This window comes from Lupinus angustifolius, chromosome LG20, assembly GCF_001865875.1.
Source record: "Lupinus angustifolius cultivar Tanjil chromosome LG20, LupAngTanjil_v1.0, whole genome shotgun sequence".
NCBI classification, from domain to species: Eukaryota; Viridiplantae; Streptophyta; class Magnoliopsida; order Fabales; family Fabaceae; genus Lupinus; species Lupinus angustifolius.
Genome location: NC_032028.1, coordinates 385017 through 411509, shown reverse-complemented (window position 1 = coordinate 411509; position 26493 = coordinate 385017). Strand labels below are relative to the sequence as shown.

Below are 26493 nucleotides of genomic sequence, written 5' to 3'. Positions count from 1 at the left end.
CTTCCCAGCTTTTCATGTGCCTTGGCCCAAAAGCCAAAAATCTCACATGCCCAACGCGCGTCACTTTCACTCTCTAACAAAGAGCGTCACCGTTTCTCTTAATGCGTCTCTCTCAAGTTCAACGGCTAAATTTATTATTTAATTTAAATATTAATGCACTACTTAAACACATACATGAACTACCTCCAACGCTTGAACGGACATATTTTACAAAATCTAAGCCGTCCACGTATCCAACTAACACCGTATCTCATAAAATAACGGACATTGGTTCCATATTCCTAAGATTCAAAAATATCCGTTCGGTTTTTCAAATTTTAAATTCCCACTCAAACCTAACAGCACCGTCAAATCCACCGTTAGCTAACGAGCCCCACATAACACCGTCACACCCCACCTATAAAAAACTAGTGTTTTCTTCTTTTTCGTCTTCATTTCAAAGACGAGGGGGTTTCACACTTTCACTTTCCATTTTCACTCACTCCTTCGTCTTTCTCTCTCTTCATCTTTCTCTCTCTTCAACTTTCATTCACTTCACTTTTCATCAAGTAGAGAAAATGCGTGAGATCCTTCACATCCAAGGTGGTCAATGCGGGAACCAGATCGGAGCCAAGTTCTGGGAGGTGGTGTGTGCGGAGCACGGGATCGACTCCACCGGGAGGTACGGAGGCGATAATGAGTTGCAACTCGAACGAGTCAATGTTTACTACAACGAAGCAAGTTGTGGAAGGTTCGTTCCACGTGCAGTACTCATGGATCTGGAGCCTGGAACCATGGATAGTGTCAGATCTGGACCCTACGGCCAAATATTCAGGCCAGATAATTTCGTTTTCGGCCAGTCCGGCGCCGGAAACAACTGGGCGAAGGGTCACTACACTGAAGGCGCTGAGTTGATTGACTCGGTTCTCGATGTTGTTAGGAAGGAAGCAGAGAACTGTGACTGCCTTCAAGGTATTCTACTTCACAACTTCTTTTCCCTTTTTTTTTTCTATTTTAAGCTTATTATTTATGTTTTTGCTTCATTTTTTAGTTATAAGTATTACACGTTTTTTCGTTTTCAGTTGATGCTGGGTTCTTAGTGTTATCTTAAGAAGTAGTGAACCTAAACTGTAGAGTCTCGATCTGTTAAATCACGTGTTTCTTTATGCTGATTTTGAAGTTTGGCACGGTGTAACGTAGTTTGATTTAGCAAACTATGTTAAATTTCGTCACACCGTTTTTTCAGTTTTTTTGTTTTGTTGAAAAAGCTGTTTCGCTTCTCGATATTTTTTGTTAACTAACTTTCCATTGGCAATTCGGAATCATAAATAATGTCATGATTGAATTAGCAACTTATTAATTAATTCCACAGTTTGAAAATTGAATTAAATTTGAAGGTGTGTTGTTTATTTTGATTATTACATGTAGTCAGCACTTTAAAGTGTTTTTGTTCTCGCAGGGTTTCAGGTGTGCCACTCCCTTGGTGGTGGAACTGGTTCTGGCATGGGAACACTTTTGATTTCGAAGATCAGGGAAGAATACCCAGATCGAATGATGCTTACCTTTTCCGTGTTCCCATCTCCTAAGGTCTCTGACACTGTTGTTGAGCCTTATAATGCAACCCTCTCAGTTCACCAGCTTGTTGAGAATGCTGATGAATGCATGGTATTGGATAATGAAGCTCTCTATGATATTTGCTTCCGCACCCTTAAGCTCACCACTCCAAGCTGTGAGTTCATCATTCCACACATTCTCATCAATTCCTTACTTGTGCTAAATTCATTTCCTTTATTGGTTCTATGCTAAATTTGGCTGTTTGTTTTGGTTTGTTTGTCACAGTTGGTGACCTTAACCATCTAATATCAGCCACAATGAGTGGTGTAACATGTTGTCTTCGATTCCCTGGTCAACTGAACTCAGATCTTCGCAAGCTTGCTGTGAATCTCATTCCATTCCCTCGTCTGCATTTCTTCATGGTTGGATTTGCTCCTCTCACATCTCGTGGTTCGCAGCAGTACAGGGCTCTCACTGTACCTGAGTTAACACAACAGATGTGGGATGCTAAGAACATGATGTGTGCAGCTGATCCGCGCCATGGTCGTTACTTGACCGCATCTGCTATGTTCCGTGGCAAGATGAGTACCAAGGAGGTTGATGAGCAGATGATCAATGTTCAGAACAAGAACTCGTCTTACTTTGTAGAGTGGATTCCAAACAATGTCAAATCCACTGTCTGCGATATCCCTCCAACTGGTCTAAAAATGGCATCAACATTCATCGGGAACTCTACTTCCATTCAGGAGATGTTTAGGAGGGTGAGTGAGCAATTCACTGCTATGTTCAGACGAAAGGCTTTCTTGCATTGGTACACTGGCGAGGGCATGGATGAGATGGAGTTTACTGAGGCAGAGAGCAACATGAATGATCTTGTATCGGAGTACCAGCAGTACCAAGATGCAACAGCAGATGAAGATGGATATGAGTATGAAGATGAAGAAGACATTGGTGAAGAGGCTTGAGTAGTAGTAATTTTCAAGGGTGCATTTGTATGTGTTGGTTGTGATATACTTGTCGTGTTAATGTTGTCATTTTCTCCTATTACCCGAATACCTTTTTCGGGGTTTTGATTGTTCTAGGGTTTTATATTTGTAGATGTTTTATCTTACTGCTAAAATAGTGCCTATGTTGCACCAAATCAATTGTACCCTTGTTAATTTTTCGGTAGATTAACAAATGTTTATCTAGGTTATCTATCATTGCAATGATTGAATATCTCCGTATCTTCATTGGATTCAGTTCAGTTTATATCTACATTCTTATCTTCATGGTTGCTTGAAAATGTTGCCAGACATTTATCCAAACAATTCTTTCTTGTTATATGAGAAAAGGGTCAGAGAATGGAGATGGTATGAAAGCATGAATAGATGAACTTGTAGCTAGACAATTGGTTGAAAGGGAAATGTTTCATTCCACTAATGAAGCAGGGTGCTACAAGGTGTAAAAAAATGTAAAGAGAAGGGTGAAAAAAACATTGGTATTCTAGAAAAGGGGCAAAGTTGGAGGAAAACGCACAATCATCCACTGTCTCTCATAAGTTACCAAATGAGTCCATCCAATTTCCTCAAGCAATGACAGCTTTACTTCATAAAATTTCTTCTTGGCAGGTTCATTGTCATCTTCAATTATGTCACTAAGTACCTAAATGGAAAAGGTTCACAAATAAGATAAATATATAATAATTTTATCTAATACAACAACTCACTTGCTCACCCTTCTCTTGTAACACCAATTTCATAAAAACCCAAGATTTCAAGTTGAACCATGATCCTGTATTTTATTACTAATTAAGGGCCAAGATCTTCTCCATATACTAAGGAACCAATACAAGGCTTTGCAAAAGAAAATACCTTCAATGCTGTCCCGAGCCTTTGACTACGCCTCTCGTTTGTCACCAACAGGATTCCATACTTTGTGCACTTCACATCAACCCATTTCTTCAGTTCATTGAAGTTCTCTTCAAATAAGTCTGGATGAATGTCATTATCCTTCGGTTGCTCATCGGTTTTCACTGCATCTAGTTTTGTACCTTCTGTTGCAGCAGGTGAAGCTGAAGATTTTTCTACCGCCTTTGACAATATACACCAAGTCAAGTCGGCTAACTCTAAATTGATAAACAATAATTACACGACATAATGTAATGATAAACTTGAATGAAAAGAAGCACTAATTATGCCACATGATATCTATCCTTTGAGCTCAAGAGAGAGGAATTGCCATCGATACAGGGATATTTACTGTTTTTGTAGTGACTAACAAGTAATAATATAGAAGATCGATGTACTGAAAGGCAAGTGTAGCAGGATGTACACATTTTGCAATATCATCCGCATGGTATTTCCATGTTTTGCATGTAAGGATTACGATTGTCGAAAATGTAGAATATTGGGTTAAGGATTACCTTTAAAGATTCAATTTCTGCCAGTGCAAGCCCCTTTTGGTAAAGCGCCTCTGCTAAATGGTCGCGAGTTGATTCCATCTTCTTCTTGATTTTCTACAGTGATTTTAAATATCAATAGTTGCCAAAAATCCATAATGCAAGAGATACCATAGTACCAAAATTCATTTCACCACATAATGAATTTCAACAATAAACATTGATAACAATTGGTTTAACATTTGTCACGCTATCAGCCTATAGAGATGTTTACAATATCATGTACACATTTTAACACCTCCTTTTAGTTTTGTATAAACAAGGAACTTGTTCAGGAGTGGGTGATGGGAATAACTAAGAGCATTGGGAACAAGGATGCACCTCTGCTTCCTCATCATCTGGATCATTTCTTAGTGCAAAATATTTTGCTAACTCTTCCCGATCGATACTGTCAATCACCTCATTGGCTGCACCAATTACCTGCAATGCATAACCAAAATTTCCACACTATCAGCCATCTTGTGGAATTTACACCATACACCCTACTAAATTGAGAAACTTTTTATAAGCATTTATTTAATTAATCCAAACATTAGATTCAAAGTTCTCACGAGGCAGATCAGACTCATAAATTTCAAAGAATCTAAAAATTATTGGTACTTGATTTTGCCCATCATGATAATATCAAATAACTCAATGGCCGGATTGGTTAAATATTTCACTTTATTTTAATATATAAATGTCAAATATTAGCTTAGATAGTAATGAATGTAAAATGTTAAATTTTGAATTCGACAAGAATGTTGTTAGACGGTGTAAATGTACAAGACTTACACTCCTTGAGTCACTCGAACTCCACCTTATACATGACAGCAACATAATAGTTATATAATCGATACAACATTAGATAACTCTTATACGGTAAGTTTTTTGAGAAATCGAAGGGGGGGTTCATCATGCTGGAATTTGTCCTTGATAGGACTCCTAGCAACTAAACCTTCCAAAATCTTTGAAAACAATTGAGTGTACTTTGGATATTCAGACTGCAAGGAACAGAAAAAATGGTATATTTATCTTTAGTATACAATGCAGACAACAAATAGTTTAATAAAGTTTTGACTAACATTAACAAAAGTTACATGTCAGGAATTTAACAAAAGAAAATCAAATAAATAGAGTTCTAAGAGAGTAAATAAACAAACTAAGGCAGGCAGCCATCAAAACTATAATTTTAGATAAAATTCCTATACCGACTTTGAGAGTGGCCGACAAGTTTTTCCATTCCAAACGCTCTTCATCACTTTCTTGTTTTAGGCTACCAAGCACTTTTATTTTTGCATCTCTTACCTGATGGATAAGTCAAGGCAAACTCAAAGCACTATAAGGATTTAAGACAGAAGACATACAATCTGAAATCTTTAGTGTGACAGCTAAGAAGTAAGAACTGCGAGAGAATGTTTAATACCGGGATTTTAGATAACAATGCACATGCTTAAGTTTATTTTTAAGCAAAAGTGCTTCATAAAAAATAGATGCAAAGAGTAAAAAAAATGTCATAAGTGAAATACAAGTTAGCTAGTAGAAACAAGGATTTTCTGCTAAAGTAGGACTCACAATACCTCTTCTTCTAAACGCTCAGAAACTGTCTTCTTGGAAGATAAGGAAGAACCTTTTCCCTTCTCCTCATCAATCTTCCAACACAAGTTCACAGGACAATGTAATCAGAAATATATACAATTTTGGAGTACATAATATCATCACGGCTTGGTGGTTCAAACAAATAATTTCATGTGCAATTGTAGGGCATACAAATAGACCTTAAGGCAGGTAACTGCATAAAGTAAAGAATAACCTTATTTGGCGGAACTATATAAGAAACACGATAAGATACGGGATGCTTTTCTGGGTTTTTATGTTCAGAAAATGACAGTTCCCCGTATGATATTGCTCCCACCAATACAGATCCTAGTGAAGAATTCTGTGGAAATACTTCAAACGTTGTTATTACATACTAGCAATGGTCTAATGGACTTAACTAGAAGGTTAAGAAAGGAGAACAATATACCTTAGGAAGCTTGTCCTTTAGTGGTGGACTAAGATAAAATGCTTCTTTTATACTGCCAATAAGCAAACATCAGCACTACAACACAAGATGATGTTTAAACCTTAAGGAGGTAGGGACAACGTAATCCGGTCACATACCCTGGAACTAAAGTTGAGGATTTGAAGGAACCATTTCCCGTCAGTGGACCATCTGGTTGAGAGAAAAAACATAGCCGAATGACGTCCTAGAAACAAAGACAGACATATAAATGATAATCATGTAGATATATAGAAATGGAAGGAAACAAATAGATAACCTGAATTTTAATAATGTATATAAAAATTATACCCTCTGCAAGTAACCCAAAAAGTGTACCTTAGTGGGGGAATCACAATTCTAAAATTTCTCATGAAAAAAAGATGTTTCCAATCTTTGAATCGATGAAGATGCTTAATTTCAATTCTCCCTAATTTATTTCACATGCATTATGGAACTACAACCTTTAGCGTCCAATGCTAATATCATACAAAATGATTGACCAAAATTTACAGTTTTCCCTATTATTTTCAATATTAAAAATACAGCTTTTCCTTTAATGATTTTTAGAATAATGAAGGTTATATAACATAACTTAAAACTTACCTCAGTTTTTTATAGTGAGGGAAATTCTATCAAAATTTAAGAATTTTCATTTGTAAAACAATTTGCAAGCCACATATTTCAAAAGTTCGATATACATAACCACTGAGCATTGAGAAACCTACTAGTCAGAGAAAATGAGAAATACTATTTTGTTCATGAAAACCATTGAAAAAACTTATAATCATGTAAGGACATATCAGGCTGCAGCTAAAGAAAGATAAGATTGTGAGGCATAACATGAAGCTATCTTAAGAATATGATATTCTACCTTGTCTCCCAAATTTTGCTCAATGAATAACACCAGTTGCTTCATCTTCTCCAAAATTTGCACATTGTCATGCCTAAAATAATAAATTAACATGAGTATAGGACCATGTTTAATGCACCTACATATCAATATTTTAAAAGCCTAGAAATATTCCACTTGTAATAAAACTCTAGCTTTCTTATTGCAAGTATTAATAACTAAATTACGCTTGTTCAGTAATACCCGTGACTTTACAAAACTTACTCGGAACTATAGAGAATCAGAATGACTATAAAAAAACAAAAGCATAATAAGGAACAACCAAGCATGTATGATGTCATCCCGTATATACAGAAAGATTCATACCTTAAATATAGCTGTAAATTGTATTCTCCCTTGGGCAGTTTTGTAGAGTTTGGATAGGCATCTCCACTTGAATATACACGCTACAATCAGAACATACTATTAGAAATATAAAATCATTCATTTGCCTTCACCCAAGGTGTTCGGGAGTTCGATCCATGCTTCCCCATTCTTCTAAATAAATAAAAGAAGTTTCATCTCAAGGTGGTGGGCCTGTACATAGTCCGTGCTGCAAGCCCAAAGGGCTAATGGGTATGGGGCATGTTAGAGTTACAAAACCATTCATTTCCCTTCACCTCAATAGCTTAAGCTTTTGGGAGGTTGGTTGTTGACACATACAAACATGAAAATAAATTACAACCAGGTTAGTATTCACGTAACTCGTAAGTCATAACCAAAAACAACAAAACGGAAAATAAATATGAGAATACCTTATTCGAATCAGAAATCACATAAAATTGAGACTCAAATTTAGTGTCATATATCCGGTCATTTAGAAATGGTATTTGTGGTTTCACTTCAGCTTCATCTTCCAATTTGACCTTATACCTGAAAAAGCATAATACTGAGAACAGGTCATGAAAAAGTTACAAAAATGAAACAGAATGGAATTTATGGCTACTCACGTTAATGTTAGTGCTAGTATCTGCTTTCCGGAGGGGAGTTTGTCACGATCAGTTGACAGTGCACTAATCTTAGCATGTATTGGTCGATATGGAACCCTTATCTGCAAGTTTGACATCAGTTAGGAGAATAGATTGGCCTCATTACTGCCCTACATCACAAGCATAATGGCATATCACAAAAAGAAGGATGGAAGAAATACAAGATAACCTTGCTTAGAATCGCTACAGGTGCAAGTTTCTCAGATGCCAGTAGTGCTTCAGCATCAATTCTAACTGGTGCTTCACTCCCATCAAGTACAACTTCCTCTTGATTGACTTTTACGCCATGAAACACAAGCTGGAATTTTATATAAATATGAACAATCATTTAATTATATAGGAACAACCATACACAAAGGCAAAAAAGACTAACGAATAAGGCATAATCATCACGGGGCTTTCCATTTTAAAAATTAGAATATTCAGCTGGATTTTTTTTAAAAATAGGTGAGAGAGAGCAAGATTTACCCGAACATCTGGAGGGTAAAACAAGTTCATCATACAAATATGTACTCTATTACCTCAATATCCACGCTGGTTGTCGCATGACTCCCTCTGCCACTTGACCAAAACTGAGCTATGACTAGTTCCAGTGTTTGACCACTTACTACCCTAAAGGCGAAGCTTTTGACAGCTGGCGAAGGTAAGGATATCACATTCCTCCATTTCAAAGGGCTTTGCAGTGGACATATCTAGACATAGCAAGCATGTCAAGAAAGGTCCAAACATAATCTTACATAGTTTTGAGCTGCACATTGTACCTGAACAGCATCCACAAGAAATCTTCGAGCTGTATCAAAACTTGATGTGTTCATGGTTGCTTCAACCCAAGATGCACCATGTGGAACTTCTATATATTTCCTTTCTATATGGCCTAATGAAACAAAAAAAATCGAGACAATAAGCATTCCTTTTAGGATTAAAGAATGACTGGACCAGAATTGCAAATGCAATGTGTAAAATATTTCCAAAATCATTTTCAATATTAGATCACAGAAAAGGCCCTTGGAGAAAATATCAAACATCATGGTTAGAATGCTTTATATGTAAATCCTAAATTCCAACCTTAGCACGTCACCAGAATAAAGATGTTTTGAGATTAACTTCATTGACAAATGTCATGAACAATCTTTGCTAAAAGCTTAGGCTGTTATGTGAAGACATGAATATTGAATATTTTTATTATAATCTAACGTGACCCCGTCAATGAGAGAACTTTGGGTTTGAAGCTGAACAATGCATGGTTCATCTTTACCATGAGCTGAAAATCATTTATTTTAAAAGTTAGAACCAAAGCGGCAAGGACCAAACTCTAGACCACTTGGCCATAGAGGCCTGGTACAATGTCATAAACCATCTCTCCAATAGCTTAACCTATGTGGTGAAGGCACTTAATGACTTTTATTATATATAATTATCAATTTATGCATACCTGGCTGGAATAACATCTTTGAAAATGAAACTTGCGGAGGTCTATTAGTTACCGCCACAGGCTTTGTTATGGTAATTGGGATTCGGAAAAGAGGGCCACGCCATGGTGCTTTGCAGTCAATACCATAGACCTCATAATAATGCAGACCACCATCAGATAAATTGGTAGGATCCACAATTATGCTGAAAGTAGAACACAACAATTTGTAAGTCAATGATAAAAAACTACAAATCACTACTCGGTTGAAATAAAAGAAGAAAATAAACATAGACCACTGATGGAAGACCTAAAGCAGAATGATGGATATGAAAGGCTAGGGATTATAGTAAGACAGTTTCAAGGATGACGAAAATATTGGATGACATATATGCCCTTGAAAGTACCATGGAGATCATTTCTTTCACAGAACAACTATGCCTAGATTCCGCCACTGGAAAAAAACTTAATGAAACCTAAAAATAGTTCTAGACCAAAATAGTGATAACATGAAACAACAGAATGCTTTACATACACTAAGAATGAAAAGGTTAAGTTCAAGTGAAGCTGACTAACTTGAAGGTATGGCCATTATGAGTGAGCAATAGATACTCGGGGGTTTTCACAACTGTCTCATCTGTTGAATGTAACTCAATGCACTCCTCAAACACAACCAATTCTTCCAACTTATTGGCATCTTCATGAAATTTTGGATCAACTTCCACTGTCCACTGTGAACAAGTACTACAAGTTACAAAGAGAATTACCAACGGCAAGTGCATACTAATCACAGTAAATTTACTGTTAACCGCTGCAAAGAGTAAAATCTTGATAAATTTGATAACATACAAGGAGAAAAGTGATAGCAACTACCGTTTTTTGTTCGCAGCATAAGAACAATTGCAAAATTAATTTCAGCACAACTACTTTCATCCTTTCATTCTCACCATAGAATGCAAGGTAAACTAATATTCTTTGTCAATTAAACAAATTCTCCAACCTTTATCAATCAATTTTACAAATTGTAGTTTTCAAAGACCTGTCTCAAAAATATGCTCTGATCACTATATACACCAAGTTTAAGAATATATCACCTCAGTAGATTGTCGTAAAGTACTAGCCTCCCTCAGGTAGATGCCCCGTGATGAGTGATCTGCAGCCAGCAATCATAATAAGGGATATAATGTTGCTAGTTTCAATACAAGCATGTTTTTTTAATGTGTTATAAGCAATAAATACAAATTCATTTTACACAAGCCACATACAAATTCATATCATTATTACAGAACCTTGATAACAACTTTTATCCCAAAAAAGATTAGAAGAACATAACAAAACAATAGAATGTCAGCAACTTTTGTTCCCAAGTAATTTACTTAACAGTACATAACATGCTGTACCATTTTACAAGAACGGATGAACACGTAAGGGAAAGGCAAAATATCCAGGAGAGAATGTAAACTCACTTGATTTTCCAGATTGCTTTATGTTTATTTGATACCAAACACCTGTAATATTTTGAGACTTCTGTATATACTCAAAACACCTGTCATTGAGTATTGATCAAGTCAATACATAATCTTATAAACCTATCATTCACTACAATTTCATGAAAGCACAGGGAGGGGGAAATAACGAACTTGTCAACTTGCATAAGCCCATGCCCAGTGGATAGTTTATCCTCAGGTGAATCACCTATGGGAACAGATGTGTTCTCAAGGGCCTTCCTCACACTATATGGACTCACAGGAATTCCCTCAGCCTGCATGCAGCATTTCAGAAAATTACAGATATGTGTGCGAACTGCAACATAATACCAACAAAATCATAATATCGAAATAAGAACCACATCCTAGAACCTTCATTGCACTTATGAGCAATGCAATCCCCCCAGTGGCTGATGGTGATGCCATTGATGTCCCATTCATGAGCATACGTCGTTGAAGCGTCCACGTAGGAACAGGAGCAACAGCGGCACCAGGAGCACTTATGCAGACACCGAGATCTCCATCAGTTGTTGGTCCTCGGCTAGACCTGAAAAATCCTTTTCATCAATCATACAATGATAATGATGCAAACAAAGAAGAAGAAAAATGATAGATAAAAGAGTATAGGAAACCACCAAAATGGAAAATTTCACAAAGAAGCAAATATACCAAGTGTATTCAAGCCCCTCAGATGGTGGTTCAACAACAGAATGAGCACCAGCTGCCATAGCAGGAGAAACATAAGCACCAACGCCTATGATACTTGAAGATGTACCACCAGGTGCACCAACGGTGCTCAATGCTGGCCCACTATTACCAGCACTGCTCACAAATATCAGACGGTGCTTGTTTACTGCCTGGATATAAATCATCAAAAAACACTGTGGCTTAGCAAATGGAAAATAGCAATGAAAAGATATAACTGGTCCAGTTAAAATGGAAGTCTTAGAATATACTTCATTCACAAGGTCAACAAAGCGTCCATAGTTTGGCAGCGATGTTGGTTCACCATAACTCATGTTGATAAGATCACATTTATGCTGCATAAAAAGGCCATCACTAGAATGTCATTTATGTCAAACATTAGAAAATCCTAAAACAAAATTATTTATGTGAAACACAAAAATGTCACAGACTAATCTATTTCAATTGTTGAAACATCCAAGACAACCATTTAATGAGGGGGGAAATTGAAGCACCTCCACAGCAGCAATCAGTGCCCGGGTCAAACCCGTTCCAGTTTCAATTGAACCTAAGCGAGAGTCCCCAATTTTACAAGATATTAGTTGTGCTCCTGGTGCAACTCCATTCAACAAGGGTTCCTAACAACAATATATTATAATGTATAGTGTTCTTCATAGGAATTGCACTATAAGTTCAAAGTTACGCCTGTACCTCTGGGTGGAATGCAGTAGCTATACCAGCAACATGAGTGCCATGAGGGGAGCAGTCTGTTACGATACTTAAGGTGTTTCCATCATTATAGATGTTTGCAACAAATGAACAAGCATCTAATTTGCTGAAGACACCATACTTCCTCTCAGTCCTGAAAAATAGGCTGTAACAGTTAGCAATGAAAAGTTGAAGTCATTTGAAATTTAATGCATATCAAACCGCACTGATTAGAACCAAAATGACTTCCTTCTTTCGGTATTTGGTTGAAGAGAAAACACAAGAAACTGATGGAAAGAGAAAACTGAGATTGATTAATCTGTTAGTGTATGACAACTAGAGGACTTGTGAGTAGGAAATCCATTTTACAAAATGAGTATCTTCTAATTTCACTAGACTTTTCAGCACGAAAGTGATTAAATGGATAAAATTTAGTCTACATAATAGCACCAGCAATCAAATGTACCTATAGTTAGTTAAGGGTACAAAGTTAGCAAGCTTCCCACTATCTGGATCATCCTCGAGACTCTGTGTGTCAAGAGCAGCCCTCCAGACCTCTCCATCATACCAGACAACAGCATCTATGACAGGCCCTTTATCATTATAGCTCTGAAACATAAAATAGCATTGCCTTTTCAGAGTAAGAAAATTCAATTGGCTGGATGATAAGCAAGATTTGCGGCAAGTAAACAAGCACACCACAAGTATAAGCCATTTTAGAGAGAGGTGAAGGCAGCAATGCCCAAAGAGCAAAAAAAGTAATGTAAAATGATCAGCACCCACCTCAGATTGCTTTCTCAGGAGATCAAGCCTATTCTGGAGATCTTTACGAGCCTTTTTAAGTTTTGCTTCCTCAACCTTGACATGTAGCTAGAAAATGTGTATACTTTTGAGTTATACGGAATAGTAAATATAATGGAAAACAAACAAGCACATTATATCTTTTGAATATTTCGAGAGAGAAACTAGAACAATCATAGCATGCTGAAATATGAAAGAAAAGGTACATTTGTCACCAAAAGAAGGGAAGAACCCCCCATTGTTTTTCCAAAGACAGTATTAAAGTTCTACATGCAAATTAAAAGGAGATACAAGAGAGAAAATAGTAAGGAAATAAGTAACACATCTTAACAAAAAAATTAACCAATACATGCACCAGCTTGCCTCTGCAATATGTGAATGTGATGGCTAGTGACTACTAAACAAATGTTGAACTGTTACAAGTATAACATACGTGCATTGAAGTGCTAGAATATGAGAGGAATCAGACAAATTCTTCAATTAACCTGATCAAAACCATCAAGTTGTTTTACAGCCTTAGCAATTTCCTCCTGGTTTTTCTCATCCCACTTTTTCTTTCTTTCTCTCTGCCCATGAAAAATTCAGGAAAAAAAATGAAAATGGATCTATTAGCCAAAATTGTAGAGACAACAGAACAACTACAAATAATACTTCAATAAAGTAAAATGCTACCTTCAGACGAGAAACCAATTTTTTTGTAAAAAGCTCATAAACCAATTTATAACCCACATGCCATTCACCAGAAGGATTTTTCCACGAAGTATTGATAACCAAAGATGCCCCTGTACAAAATTTGCATGAAACTTAAGCACAGAGCCACAGATAAGAGCTTAATACTTTGGTGGGTTCTCATTCTTCAACTAGGAAGTTTTCTTGTTCGGATATCTCTTAAGTTACAAACTGTGCACGTAGAGGTCTGAAGTTTTCTTGTTCGGATATCTCTTAATTTACTTGCACTTGCAATTACTACGATATATTGAAGAATGTCTGATCGCGATTTATTCCGTAGCACTAACCTGAAGCACCTGAAATACAATCCTCAGCATCAGCCTTCACCACCTTTGAGGTATCAATATCTCCACTCCCAGTGCTGAAGAAGAACAACAGGCATTCATATTTTATTGGTAAACCAGTGAGCATTAACATGTGTACCAAATAAAAATTCAACATCAAGTAGTTACTACTTACCAATCAAGGATATCAAGAATTTTTGGTTTCCCATCAGAGGTAACCTGTAATCCAGCAGCAGCTGGGTCTACACCAGAATCTGAAAATGACACATACAAGAATACAAGCACAAAAGATTTTAGTCGACTTCATTGTGATTCTTCTACTCACCCATGTGTTAGCATCTATAGCCAACCTTGTCTTTGAAAGGGAGATACTGTATTACTTTCTAACAGTTACTTCACACTCAAACAAGCTTTTTCAAATAATACCCCAAAATTGGTTTTACCTATACCAACAAAGACTTTTCCAAACACACTAAAAGTATTGAACCCCAGACATCATGTTTAAGAAACTCAATTCATGAGTTTTACTCAAGCAAAGCAAAATAATCACGCTATTAAGAGAATTAACATGAAAACTCAACTACAAATAAAAGTACAAAATTCAAAATTCAAAATATGCAACTAAACTCTGGGTTGATTGAGAATACTTTCACTCAACTAGAACTAACATTTTACATTTATGACATCCAAAACAATTACAAGTATGTCTTTTCTCTTTATGAGTTTTTGCATATAACTTTAATCTGCTCTCACCGCAACTATCTTTTAGAAATGTAGCACCAATGAAATCACAAATCCCAACCCATCCAAACCGAAGGAAAGAGTTCAACAAATTTGATGACTTTAAAAGCAAGTAAACAAATCTGAGATCAATATTCAATAACAATCAAATAAAAAAAGTAAAATATAATTTAATATTTAAACCAAGTGAATATTCCAGCATCCAACATCAACTATATATCTATGCAGCATTGATGTTATCCCTTCTCAAAAATGGAAGCAACCCAACAAGGTAAATAGGGTAAAGTGAAGAACTTTATACCGAAAATAGCGATGAGAGAAGCACGGCCATCGTAGTGAGGATGAGAATGGAGAAAAGAGTCAACACCAATCTCTGTCTTGGGCATAAGGGAAGCCAAGAATGTAGAGTGGTTCAGCTTCAGAAAAGCACTGTTGTTGTTATTGTTATTATTATTGTCATTAGTAGAGAGAGAGTTGGAGGAAGAAAAAGACATTGACTTGATGGAAGAAGAAGAAGAAGAAGAAGAAGAAGTTTGAGTGAATCTCCTTCGTGTGAAAGTGTGATGATGAGAGAGAAAGGGAGGAGAGAGAGAGGACAATGTTGTTGAGAATGTGGTGAGTAAAAGCATAACTTCGAATGAAATGGAATGGAAAGGTGTTTTTCGTAATTTCAGATCAATGGGTACGGTGGTGGTAGACGGGGTTGCGGCATGGTGCACACCGCAAAACAACTAGGATGTTCAATAACTCATTTTTCATGGGATATGGTTTCAGTGACGTGGTTTCATGTTTATTGCATGTTTTTTTTATCACAAAACATTCATATCAATGTTTCTTAAATCTTAATACTTTCATCTTAACATTATTTTTCTTCATATCTCTAAAAATGTACTAATATTTATTTTATTTACTATTTATGTAAGAGGTTCTAATAGTTGTTTCTCTAATTCATTTATTATTCATTTTATCATGTCTACTATCTTCATATATCCATCAATATTTATTTTTGTACTACATTAAATCATTTTTATGTTAGAGTGCAATAAATAATCGTATAAAATTCTAGATCTTATAATTTGTTTAAAACTCCCCCCTCTTATATTAAAATCGTATGTTTTTCTCCCCAATTAAAATATATTCCCTACAAATAAATTGTAATTTACAATTATATTAAGAAATAAGTTTGAGCAACCCTTGATTATAATTGTTTAGCTGAGTAGATTCATAATGCAATTGAGCAACCCTATGGTTGTAGTGTGTCAGTTTTTTGAAGCAACCCATATAAGAATGCCACAAAACAATAGAAAAACTAGCCATGTCTTCTGTTTAGACCGTTTGTTAACTAGGAAGTGCATGAAGTTATGGTGTGCTAAGTAGTAGTAGTAGTCATGTATCAATGTTTAAAACATGATGTTTAAGGTACTTAATCATAGATGTTAAACATAAGAAGAATCGAAACGATTTTGATTGAGTAAAAGAATAATAGTAATGCATGAAATATAATCACTCAGACACATTTTTATCTTTTGGTTCCTTTCCTTTTATCATACTTTCTAGTTCTTATCAAAGAATTTTCTATTTATCTTCCTAGCATTCACTTTTCACTTGTATAGCTTTGTACCAAACAATCTTTCAATCTTTCAATCCTTTTCTTCGAGAACTGAGCTTCACTGTGAGAATCAGAGAAGCTTGTTGGAAAAACAAATTCAGTTAATTAATCTTCTATGTGACCTGCAACATTTCCAATTTAATCAGATCAAAGGACTTAAAATCACCATGATTTACAAGATAGTATACATTTTATAGGAAGACATTACCTGAGATTGTGGTATATTATTAATGCAGGTTGTATCACATGGATATGCACAGTCTATTTCCTTGCTTCTGTTTCTACTAAAATACCAATCACCAACCGCTTCTGCAATAGTCTGTAAGAAATAGAATGGTTTAACAGTACTGTGGCTGATTGAGAAAGTTAACTATGCTGAACCTTCAAAGATCACTTCACTTTAAGTTTAAACCTCTAATTTTGGTTGAAGGGTGGAACATCAGATAATATAACACTACAACTTTGACACATAATACAAATATCTTAGAGACTTGGACTGATATATTGTATAATTCAATATCCTTTTCCTTGGTCACCATAAACCAGTTACTACTTGGCACTTCAAAAAAGAAGTTAAATTTTCACATACTACAACAGGTTCATCATGATCTCTCGCTATCAAAGAGTAAGACCGGTACCTTGTTGTTTACTCTTGGAGAATCATCTGCAAACCAAGTATCATTTGATTCACTTTGGCAATGAGCAAAGCATGAATTTATGAACATTCCCCCTCTTCCTGAATATATGTAGAATGGTCGCAAAGTTGCAAGCATGTAGTGCCTAAAACCTGAATAGAGTGCATGTGAGTGAGGAAAATTAGTTTAATCTTAATCAATAAAAAGGATGAATTTTGAGCATGTATGAAATAAGCTATACACAGATCTATGACAAAATACTAACATGTCTATAAACACTAATGAAACTTCTTATAAGATTGAATATGCAAAAGCTATTCCGAAAAATGCTAAGTTGATGGCAGAAAAATTGAAAGAGGAACCTTGCAATATATTAATTTGGTCTGGTGTGCATGCCGCTGGGTCCAACTTGCAGTGGTTCCAATGTCCATGCATATCAGCAGAAGGTGGCACCAATATATGACGGAACTGTTGAAATTAGAAGTTTAATCCTTCACGTAATCAGCCAATTATATGAATTAAGATAATGTGCAATGCAGAAACAAAAAATGGCATAAATTATTACTTGGAATACATCATAGGCAGAATTCAAGATGAAATATGGTGTTGATATGTATCTCAAGGCATATTGTGGAAAGAAGCACTGCATGGGAACATGACAAACATCAAAGTCTTCTATAATATTCCAGAGCTAATGATTCAAGTACATAGGAAAACATACCAGATCTGGAAAGAACAGTGTACTTGTGCAATTTCTATTTAGGTTCTGCTCTACCCCCTGTTGCACAAGACTTTGTCATGTAAGCCTGTTTTTAATGATATGCACTTTTCTTTCTTAATGCAATTCGAAAATTTAATGTACAGAATAAAATGTGTTTTCCTATCTTCACTGAACTCTTAATTTAGAAGAAAATCTGAGTATGTGAACCACTTTCAAATGTCCTAGAGCTTTTTTTTTTCTTTTTCAGTTCTCTTTTCAGGAAGCACATAAACTGTTGTCAAGTGATTAATCAACGCATTTTTCAGAACAAAAGTTGACATAAACATGGCACAATTATTGAAGCTTACCTGCAATTCAACAAGGCTTTTGACGAAATAGCGCATAGTGTGGTTCAAACTTATATCTCTCCTGCAAAAGTTGAAGAAGAGGAAATGCTTCACATATAAATTTATTTTTTGAAAAAATACAGCTGAAGATTGGGTTGAACACTCAAGATAAACAAAACATACCCGTCAAGAAAAAAACCTGCATCACTCAAGCATTTAACACTTGCATTACTTGGCAAATACTTGGCGAAGTTGTCACAATGGTGAAAGGTTGCTAAACCTCCAGCAGAACAACCTGAAAGCAAAGCCTACACAAGAAACATATATAGTACTTATTCTAAGACTTGAACTGCAAGTCACATGTCTTCATTTCTGAGACATCAAAAGTTTGCATAAATGAAATAAAATTCGGAAGAGGTGTAGTATACCTTGCGTGCCTTTCCCAAACCTTTTGGCAGAAGGTCTCGGATGATAGCTTCCCAAATCTTCTGCCCTTTGAAATAAAGCATTGTTGTCTGATGTTCATCTCACAAACACAAAGTGTTATTTCATTCAGTAAACTTGATTCATCCGGTAAGCAACTAAGAACATAGACAGAAAATGTTGTAACACTAATTCACGTTATCCATGGTTGTTAGAATGTCATTATTTGTTTAGGATTGTGTTACCAGCATTTGCTAAGGCTCTATCTTAGAGCTGTGAGACATAAATTACATAAATGTGATCTTGTTTTTCTTGCCATTTTGAGGAGAGACACATTGTGAAAATTACCTTATTATTGAACACAGTGTCACCAGTGAATGAAGCTCCATCACAATATCTAAGCTTCACACGGTTCCAGTTGTAAAAGTCTAGAACACCAATACAATTATACAAACAATACCAAAAATTGAAGAAAAAAGAGAGGAACAGCAGCATTATATAAGATACTTTTTCTACTGGAATATTTATATCATAACATGCTTTAGAGTAGACTCCTTTGAATCATCCAAAAATAAAATTTAGGTATTATTCAATGACTTATATAACATTGTATGAAATATTTGTTAGAATAAAGTTTGTAGATGTTTTTATTTATTTATTTTTTGTCAATAAATCACCTCTCATGTTTCAATTGTCACCCAACTAAACGTTTTCAATATAAATCACAAATCTATTTGATTATCATATTTCATTATCAAAAAACGAGGGAAATTTTTCATGAATGAAAATAAACAATGACTGGATCACGGATCAAACAAAAGTGATTAGTCCACTTTGAGTGCTGACTTTTTATCCCAAAAATAACCTCAAATTTAGGATTTAAAAATCTTATTTATGGCATTTGATGTGTCACTTCAATTATGTTCGTTTAAAATACTAATAAAGTGAGACACATTAAATAATTACAGCAAAAATTATTTCTTACTTAAAAATTTCTCAATTTAGATGAGTAAAGACTTTATTATATGACTGCAAAATGAGCACGTGAAAGAGAATCTGGGGAACATACATTCTAATATTGATGTTGCAAGGACCACTCACCCCAAAAATTGTAAAACAAACATCGTTCTTATTTGAATCTCACAACATTTACTTTTTTTTATACTATATACCCCTCTCCTTACTTACATTTGGTTAAGAACAACTAAAAATTTATTCTTATTTAAGAACAAAAGTCAAAAAATAAGAATAATACAGTAGAAAACAAAATAAAAATATTCCTATTCAACTTGTAAAAAATCCTAGAGGAACTCATTCTCTTCAACATTTTGGTCAACAACATTTTCAAAATTAATTTTTCCCTTGTTAATAGAAATGTAGGCATTCATTAATATTTTTAAAAATCAATATTTATTTTTATCTGTCTAAATTATTAAAACTTGTCAATGAAAAATCTTTTATACTCACTAAATATAATTAAAATTCGGTATAGAACATGATTAAATGAAGAAAAAACAATTAGAAATGCATTTTTGTGTGTTTAGGACGAAAATATAAACAAAATCAGCTTTGTTTTCATTGCCCATGATTAAGAAATGAAGAAGGTGACTATGTATTTAATAAATTTAAAAGTAGTCGGGTTTATGAGTGACACACGTAAGGAATACAAAAAAAAAAAACTAAATTTGAAAAATTAAATCTAACACTTATCTAAATGTAAAAACATGAATTTAGTAGACAATATTTCTTTTATCTCATCTTTAAACTTCTTAAGGCACTTATTAATTTTCTCCATTTAAAAAAATGTTTTTAATTTTTCTATAAATACTTACCTACTCCCCCTCTTCCCAATTTAGTTGTCACTTTAGTTTTTTTAAAGGTCTTATATTGTTTGTGACTTTGGTCCTTATTATCTTCCGGGTAAACTTTTCCTCTTGAAAGTGAAAATAACGTTGGTCATTTTAAGAGTGAAAATGAAATCTGAATGTTTGAGTAAAAATACGTTAATTTTCATTGTATCTAGGATTTATATATCTTCAATTATTGTATTGGTTGTAAAATAGGGTAAGTGAGTAATTAAAATGGGACAATAATAAACACTCCTAACTTGTCCTGAATAGCACTCACCTAAGCCAATGTTTGCGGTAGTAACAAGATGTGTAACGCAGAGTGGTTCAAGAAGTTATGGAACATCTAAACATGTTTTTTTGTTTATGACTTAAGGTTAAAGAATTGTGAGATTAAAGAAGATAAGCAAAAATTGACCTGGATTAAGGGAAGAATCATTGCTCAAAATGCCAGAAAAGGTCTCCCACTTGTTCATGAAACGTGTTGAGCCCCTTCGAGTTTGGGCTCTAACCAAGCATGAAGCCAAGTCATTGCACCACCCACCTCCCTGTATGTATCATTCATTAGTTATAATGATTATTCAATTACCAAAAGAGTTACGTTTCTTCAATTACGACTTTGGATCCACCAACCTAACCAACTAACTGCGTGCTACTTCATCCACTATGTCTTTTCAATTCATCATTTCAGATATCCATAGTTCCATACCTTTACTTCGATTCTAAGTTGGGGACCAAATTATTCTCCAACGTCACACTTTTAGGCCTACATTGCTTTCTACCTTTAATTCCACGCTACACTTCTTATAATAACTTCTTTTCAAAAAACCAAACAACTTTTAGCTATGTTAGTGTCATAGTTGTTAGCCATAAGATTGAAAGTTTTGACAAATTTAGTTATGTAAGTAGCTAATACTCATTAAATGTCTCCAAGTGAGATAATATTATATTTTAGGGAAATAAAATATTTCAGAGTTATCTCATTAGTGTATTTCATAATTTTTAAGTCTTTCATTTCTTTTATTTCCCTTCAAAACTCGACCCACGAACAAATCATAAATAAACTACAAGTTTATCATACCAAACACAATTTATATAAGTGTGGAATGTTGTAAGTGTCTATGGTCACACATGAGTTCAAGACTCCTTTTAAACTATCTATATCTACCACCAACTAGAGTCTATTTTATTCGATTCTGATATAAATGTTATAAACGACAAAGTTCTCCCTAACAACTATTTAAAGGAACTATGTTTAGGTGAATTCTCACTCTTGTTAAACTTTCCATAACCAATTAATTGTACATTTTTATGTAAGTTTAAATTGTGAAAATATTAATGTACTTTGTATAGTATAAAATAAAACAATGTAAAAAATTAATAAATATGGTTTTATATTTATAAAAATTTGCATTCATCCTACTAAATTAGTCGATAAATGTTCATACTCACATAAAAATGCCACCTTCATGTGTGGATAGAAACATACTCACATAAAAATGCCACCTTCATGTGTTGATAGAAAAATTGTAAGCTCATTTGCTCAAAGTATTCATTTTTCTTTCAACTTTTACAACTTATAAGCTACTAGTAATAATAAAATCTCTCATGTATGTTAGTTTTATGTTGAAGGGAATAAATCAGTGATCAGTACATTAGATTAAATGTATTAAAAGGGGATAGAATAAGGTGAAATAGAAAGAAAACAAATGCTAATAAAAGGTTCCTAATGATGCACATGGTTGGTGAGACATCACCCTCCTTGATGCTCCATTTTCTATAATGTTATGGGTAGCTTCTTAATTAGGTGTCTTTCTCATTATGCCATGGGTTTTGTTGTATTGTGCTTCATTGGAGGTTTAGACTAGAGAAAATTATAAACATACATTGAGTGTAATTTAAATAATTTAATGCAAGCATGATTTTCAATATTTTTTTAAATTTAGCTCTTGTATTGATAAATGACATTATTTAAGAATTAAAAAGGATATAGTTTGATCAAAACATATTATTTTATATGATAACTATCACTTTTAATGATTATCTTAATTTAGATATCACATCTTAAAATAACACTTGAAGTAAAACAGAATAATATTATTCTTTTGTGTGCCTTCAACTTATGAAGGAAAATAAACTTACATTAAAAAGTGATTTATGCTACTCCCTTGATATGTGACAAGTTCTCTCCTACAAACTTTCTTAGCAACGGTTAACTAACATCCACTGTTTTTTTTTTAATATAAAAATTGGATAACTAATAAAAAATAAAACTCAAATACTTTGCACCAAAAGTTTTTTATATCTCTATACCAATCCAATAAAAATTCGGTTAATAATAAATAATACATATCATTTAATTTCTTATAAAGATAGAGAAATTTGACATAAAAGACGTAAGCCGAAATAGATTCGTGGTCGTCGGCGGGAAGAGGTGAAACAATAGATTACAGACAGGAAACAGCGCGCGACACAAAATTACTGCTTCCAAAACAAGGAATGAATGATCACTCTTTTTGTATTTAAAAAAGAAGAGAGAAAAAGATAGAGGGAAAAAAAGTGAGTGTACCTCGAATTGTAGAAGCCAATTATTGATTCCAGCTCCATATCCTCTGTGTAAATGATACGCGGGTAAACTCCCATCCAAACAAACTGGTACAAATTTTCACAATTTCAAAATAATATAATTTAATAAACTAAACAAATATGATTAAATGATAAATAAATAAAACAAAATTATGAAGCTCACGAGCATTGGTAGCACGAGCATTCTGAACATGCGTCATGTTCACATGTAGCCCCTGTTGTTGGCACCAAACGCGCCATGGCACCACCATCACCAGATACAATAATACAACATCAACAACAACAACAACACTCTTCATTCTTCCCTTAATTAGTTCAGCTTCAATTCTCTCAGAATAATTAATCCATGTTGTTGGTGTTATGATATAGCACGTAAATCTATAAAGGAGAAAGGAAAGCAAATGGTGAACGTAATGAAACCAAAGATTCTCGGAAAGTTTTGTTTGTGTTAGAATGCCAAATGGAGAAGGAAAGAAAGATGATATGGAAATGGAGTGAGAAAGAGAGGGATAACGTTGTCGTGTTAATATAATAATATAAATCAGAAAAAACTCTTATAAAAACACATATAACACGTTATATTTAGAAACAAATATATTTATTTTTGTTGGTGCTAATATTTATAATTAAATTTAATTAAAATTAAATTTGATAAGATTTAATTGATTATCGGCACATACATGTCTTCCTATCATCTATTTATAAAGTCAATAAAAAACAACAAGTGGGAGTGTGAATGGGACCCACCACGTAACACCAAATGGACCAACCTGTCAACTTCTTCTTTTAATCTTCAAGCTAAATGTTATTCAACAACCTTACCTTATAATTCTATACAAATATGTCCCATACATATATTGAATATCATCTCATATTCTCATCAATCCATCCATTTTTTATATGTCCAAACCTTCACATCAAGGGCCATACTAATTTAATAACTTTAACTTAATTTGCGTTATTTTATTAGTTAGCTATTAAACTTAATTTCAATCATCATATTTATATAAAAAATTAATAGGTTTACACGGATATTAGTTATTTAAGTACTTCAATTTTACTGTGACTCAAATTATTGCTTGCAAGGGCGATGAATTGGGCTAGCTGATCCTTACAGACAATTAAGAAACTTTCTTAATCAAGAAACTTTACATTATTGCTTTAGCATCCATCGTTGCAGTTGTTACACAAACATAGATCAATCGGTGAGTAAGACTCAGTCCTACCCGTAGATCCGTCTCAACCCGATGACTTAAGGATGGGTCTGACTCATCGAAATAAATAAAAAAGACAGACCCGTCGTCAAAAAATATATCAAGAATAGTTGACTAAGTACTTATAAATACACATTATGTTTAGCCCACATAATTCAAATACCTACAAGCTCATACAATATATACACACTACTTATCATATGATCTTTATTCCTTACCTTTTTCATTGTTTAATTCTCCTGGATAGTGAAAGACTTTTGCGACGAGAGTGAAGGACACTATGGCGCTTAAGAATTAGTCATTTTCTATTTAATAAGTAGTTATTGTATTCATTTTTGTGTGAACTTTTGAGTATCAGCATGTTGTTGTCATTTTAGTTCTCATGTGTTTTTTATTATTTACAATAACACTTGTGTTTACGTTGATACTTGACAGTTTCAATTGTTCTGAAATTTTCAATGTCTTTTATGATTTTTAGTTTGAAGGATGTAATTTACGGTTTGTAGTTTATATACTGATGTATGTGCAATGTAGGTTTTAGTTGAGTTTATATAAAAATTGTGATAATTTTGAATATACGTTTGTCATTTTGTCATTTTCCAATCGGACCCGTCCCTATCTTGATCTGTCTTATTTTGGACTTGTCCCTTACATGTCTCATCCTAATTAGGGACGTATTCGAATTCAAAAATTGACTCGATCAATATTTAAGGACGGGTGAGGGGCATACTTAACCCATCCCAACCCGTCCCATACTCATCCTTGATAGATCCACTATTTCAAATTACGTCTCGTGCCAATGAAATGTGTAATATCAATTAAAAGTTCTATATTCATTATTATTATTATTTTTCGAGAGAACAAATCTCTCTTTCTATTACCGTATGCAAGTCCCCATTGCTATTGCAAAATTGGTTTGGACATTTAAGATGGGATAAGGAGGTTCTTGGAGCTTTAATAGTTGATGATTGTGATTGTTTTTAAGATTTAAGGTTTTGAAAGAAAGGAGAAAGGTTACTAATGGGTTTAAAATAAAAAGTTGAAAACCATGCTACTTTTCTAAAGGAAATAGCATGATGTAAGAAACACAAGATATAAGACAATGTTGCAAATGATAGGAGAAAGCACATTGTTCTCCTCAAGAGTCATAGTCGTATAATTTAAAATCAAATAATATCCACCATTCCTTTGTTGTATGCAGATTGCACGGTTTTCTCTGCGTCAGAGTTCATGATGCTTGGTTTAGAGGACATGGTATGATATTCCTATTCTCTCATATCTGTTTCTACAAATTTAGTACTCAGAATCTTTGTTAATGAGACTAACCAACAAAATTTACATGATATGTTCATGCTGTGGAAGTGTCACTATACCATAATTTAAAACATAAACTTACACGAACTCCTTTTGGAAAACAGAAACCTGATACGAGAATACTTGTGGGAAACAAAAAAATCATCTTCTTCTCTGTTTTCTTAATTATTCTTTTCACCTTTTGAATCGGCAATACATAAAATAATAATCCTAGATTAGTAAAATGGGAAGTTAAACACTACTCACTATGTAACCACAAGTGGGTAATTACAGTGATTTAAAATATTTGTTTGACCTAAGTAAGTGTCCATGTTAGCAAGGGTCCAAAATTAATTGTACAAATCATAGAACCCACAAGAGATTAAGTATAATAATCGTTGCTTTCTGTGGGATTAAGTTAGCTAAACAATTAGTTAAAGAAACTTACAGTAATCTCCACTCACTTATATATATTTTTTCTCCTTGTCGCATACGTACAAACAGTGATGAAGTGGTACCATTTTCAGATTCACCAATTATTTCCCTTCTTGTAGAGTATCTACTATGTAGCAATTATTTCCCTTTATTTATTTAAACTATAGCCTTATGTCTAAGTTTTAAACTAATATAAGAACATATGCAAAAGCCCATTTAAATGGGTATAGGTGATAAATGTAATTTAGCCAAATTGTCAACTCTTAATAATATATATACATATTTTAAGCAATTAAATGATAAAGGGATAAACAAACTTTTTTCAAAATACAACACCAAAATTTATAAATTGATTAATCTTGATATATCAATTATGAAGTTTGAGTTTTAATGCACTCCAAGAAAATACAATTTAATCCACAAGAGAAACAAATTATTTCAGCAGCTACAACCACCACATAAGACAACTAAAAATTTGTGTTGAAAGTTGAAACCATGTTCAACAATGCTACACCAACTTTTCCTTTGGTTCCCCCTTTCAGTTCTAACCTCCCCCATATATCTACCACTACTTTCAAACTATTCTAATTAATAAAATACAAACACAATTGTAAGTGGGATAAGGATCATAAGTACAATAATTTTTCTATCCTTATGTCTTGAATCAATAAAACTTCACGAGACAATA

At 34.0% G+C, this 26493-nt stretch overlaps 3 protein-coding genes across 6 annotated transcripts; 1 reads left to right on the top strand and 2 right to left on the bottom strand.

Annotated features, from left to right (window-relative positions):
* Window positions 499-2674, top strand: LOC109335594 (tubulin beta-1 chain). The gene is made up of 3 exons (XM_019571739.1): window positions 499-951; window positions 1439-1708; window positions 1819-2674. The coding sequence occupies exons 1-3, from the start codon at window positions 558-560 to the stop codon at window positions 2496-2498; spliced, it is 1344 nt and encodes a 447-aa protein (XP_019427284.1). The 5' UTR covers window positions 499-557; the 3' UTR covers window positions 2499-2674.
* On the bottom strand, window positions 2625-15368 carry LOC109335589 (tripeptidyl-peptidase 2-like). Of its 4 annotated transcripts, none has more exons than XM_019571727.1 (34): window positions 15018-15368; window positions 14151-14229; window positions 13979-14052; window positions 13635-13744; window positions 13448-13528; window positions 12945-13031; window positions 12628-12770; window positions 12165-12315; window positions 11969-12091; window positions 11726-11809; window positions 11439-11626; window positions 11142-11316; window positions 10923-11044; window positions 10749-10828; window positions 10377-10438; window positions 9859-10013; window positions 9307-9488; window positions 8636-8748; window positions 8396-8566; window positions 8044-8172; window positions 7836-7936; window positions 7641-7758; window positions 7213-7292; window positions 6868-6940; window positions 6116-6201; window positions 5979-6030; window positions 5766-5891; window positions 5533-5604; window positions 5168-5260; window positions 4864-4956; window positions 4295-4396; window positions 3938-4030; window positions 3387-3605; window positions 2625-3177 (listed from the first exon to the last, which is right to left on the bottom strand). In XM_019571727.1, exons 1-34 carry the CDS (start codon window positions 15343-15345, stop codon window positions 3019-3021), a joined length of 4104 nt encoding a protein of 1367 aa, XP_019427272.1. In that variant the 5' UTR covers window positions 15346-15368; the 3' UTR covers window positions 2625-3018. The 4 variants fall into 4 exon arrangements, with proteins under 4 accessions (XP_019427272.1, XP_019427274.1, XP_019427276.1 ...); XM_019571729.1 differs by having other exon boundaries at window positions 10377-10435; XM_019571731.1 differs by lacking the exon at window positions 8396-8566.
* On the bottom strand, window positions 16162-23346 carry LOC109335012 (pectin acetylesterase 9). Its single transcript, XM_019571043.1, has 13 exons — window positions 23027-23346; window positions 22847-22929; window positions 20696-20825; window positions 18779-18858; window positions 18436-18522; window positions 18191-18315; window positions 18029-18089; window positions 17682-17738; window positions 17526-17603; window positions 17323-17428; window positions 16964-17112; window positions 16534-16644; window positions 16162-16447 (listed from the first exon to the last, which is right to left on the bottom strand). The coding sequence occupies exons 1-13, from the start codon at window positions 23160-23162 to the stop codon at window positions 16439-16441; spliced, it is 1212 nt and encodes a 403-aa protein (XP_019426588.1). The 5' UTR covers window positions 23163-23346; the 3' UTR covers window positions 16162-16438.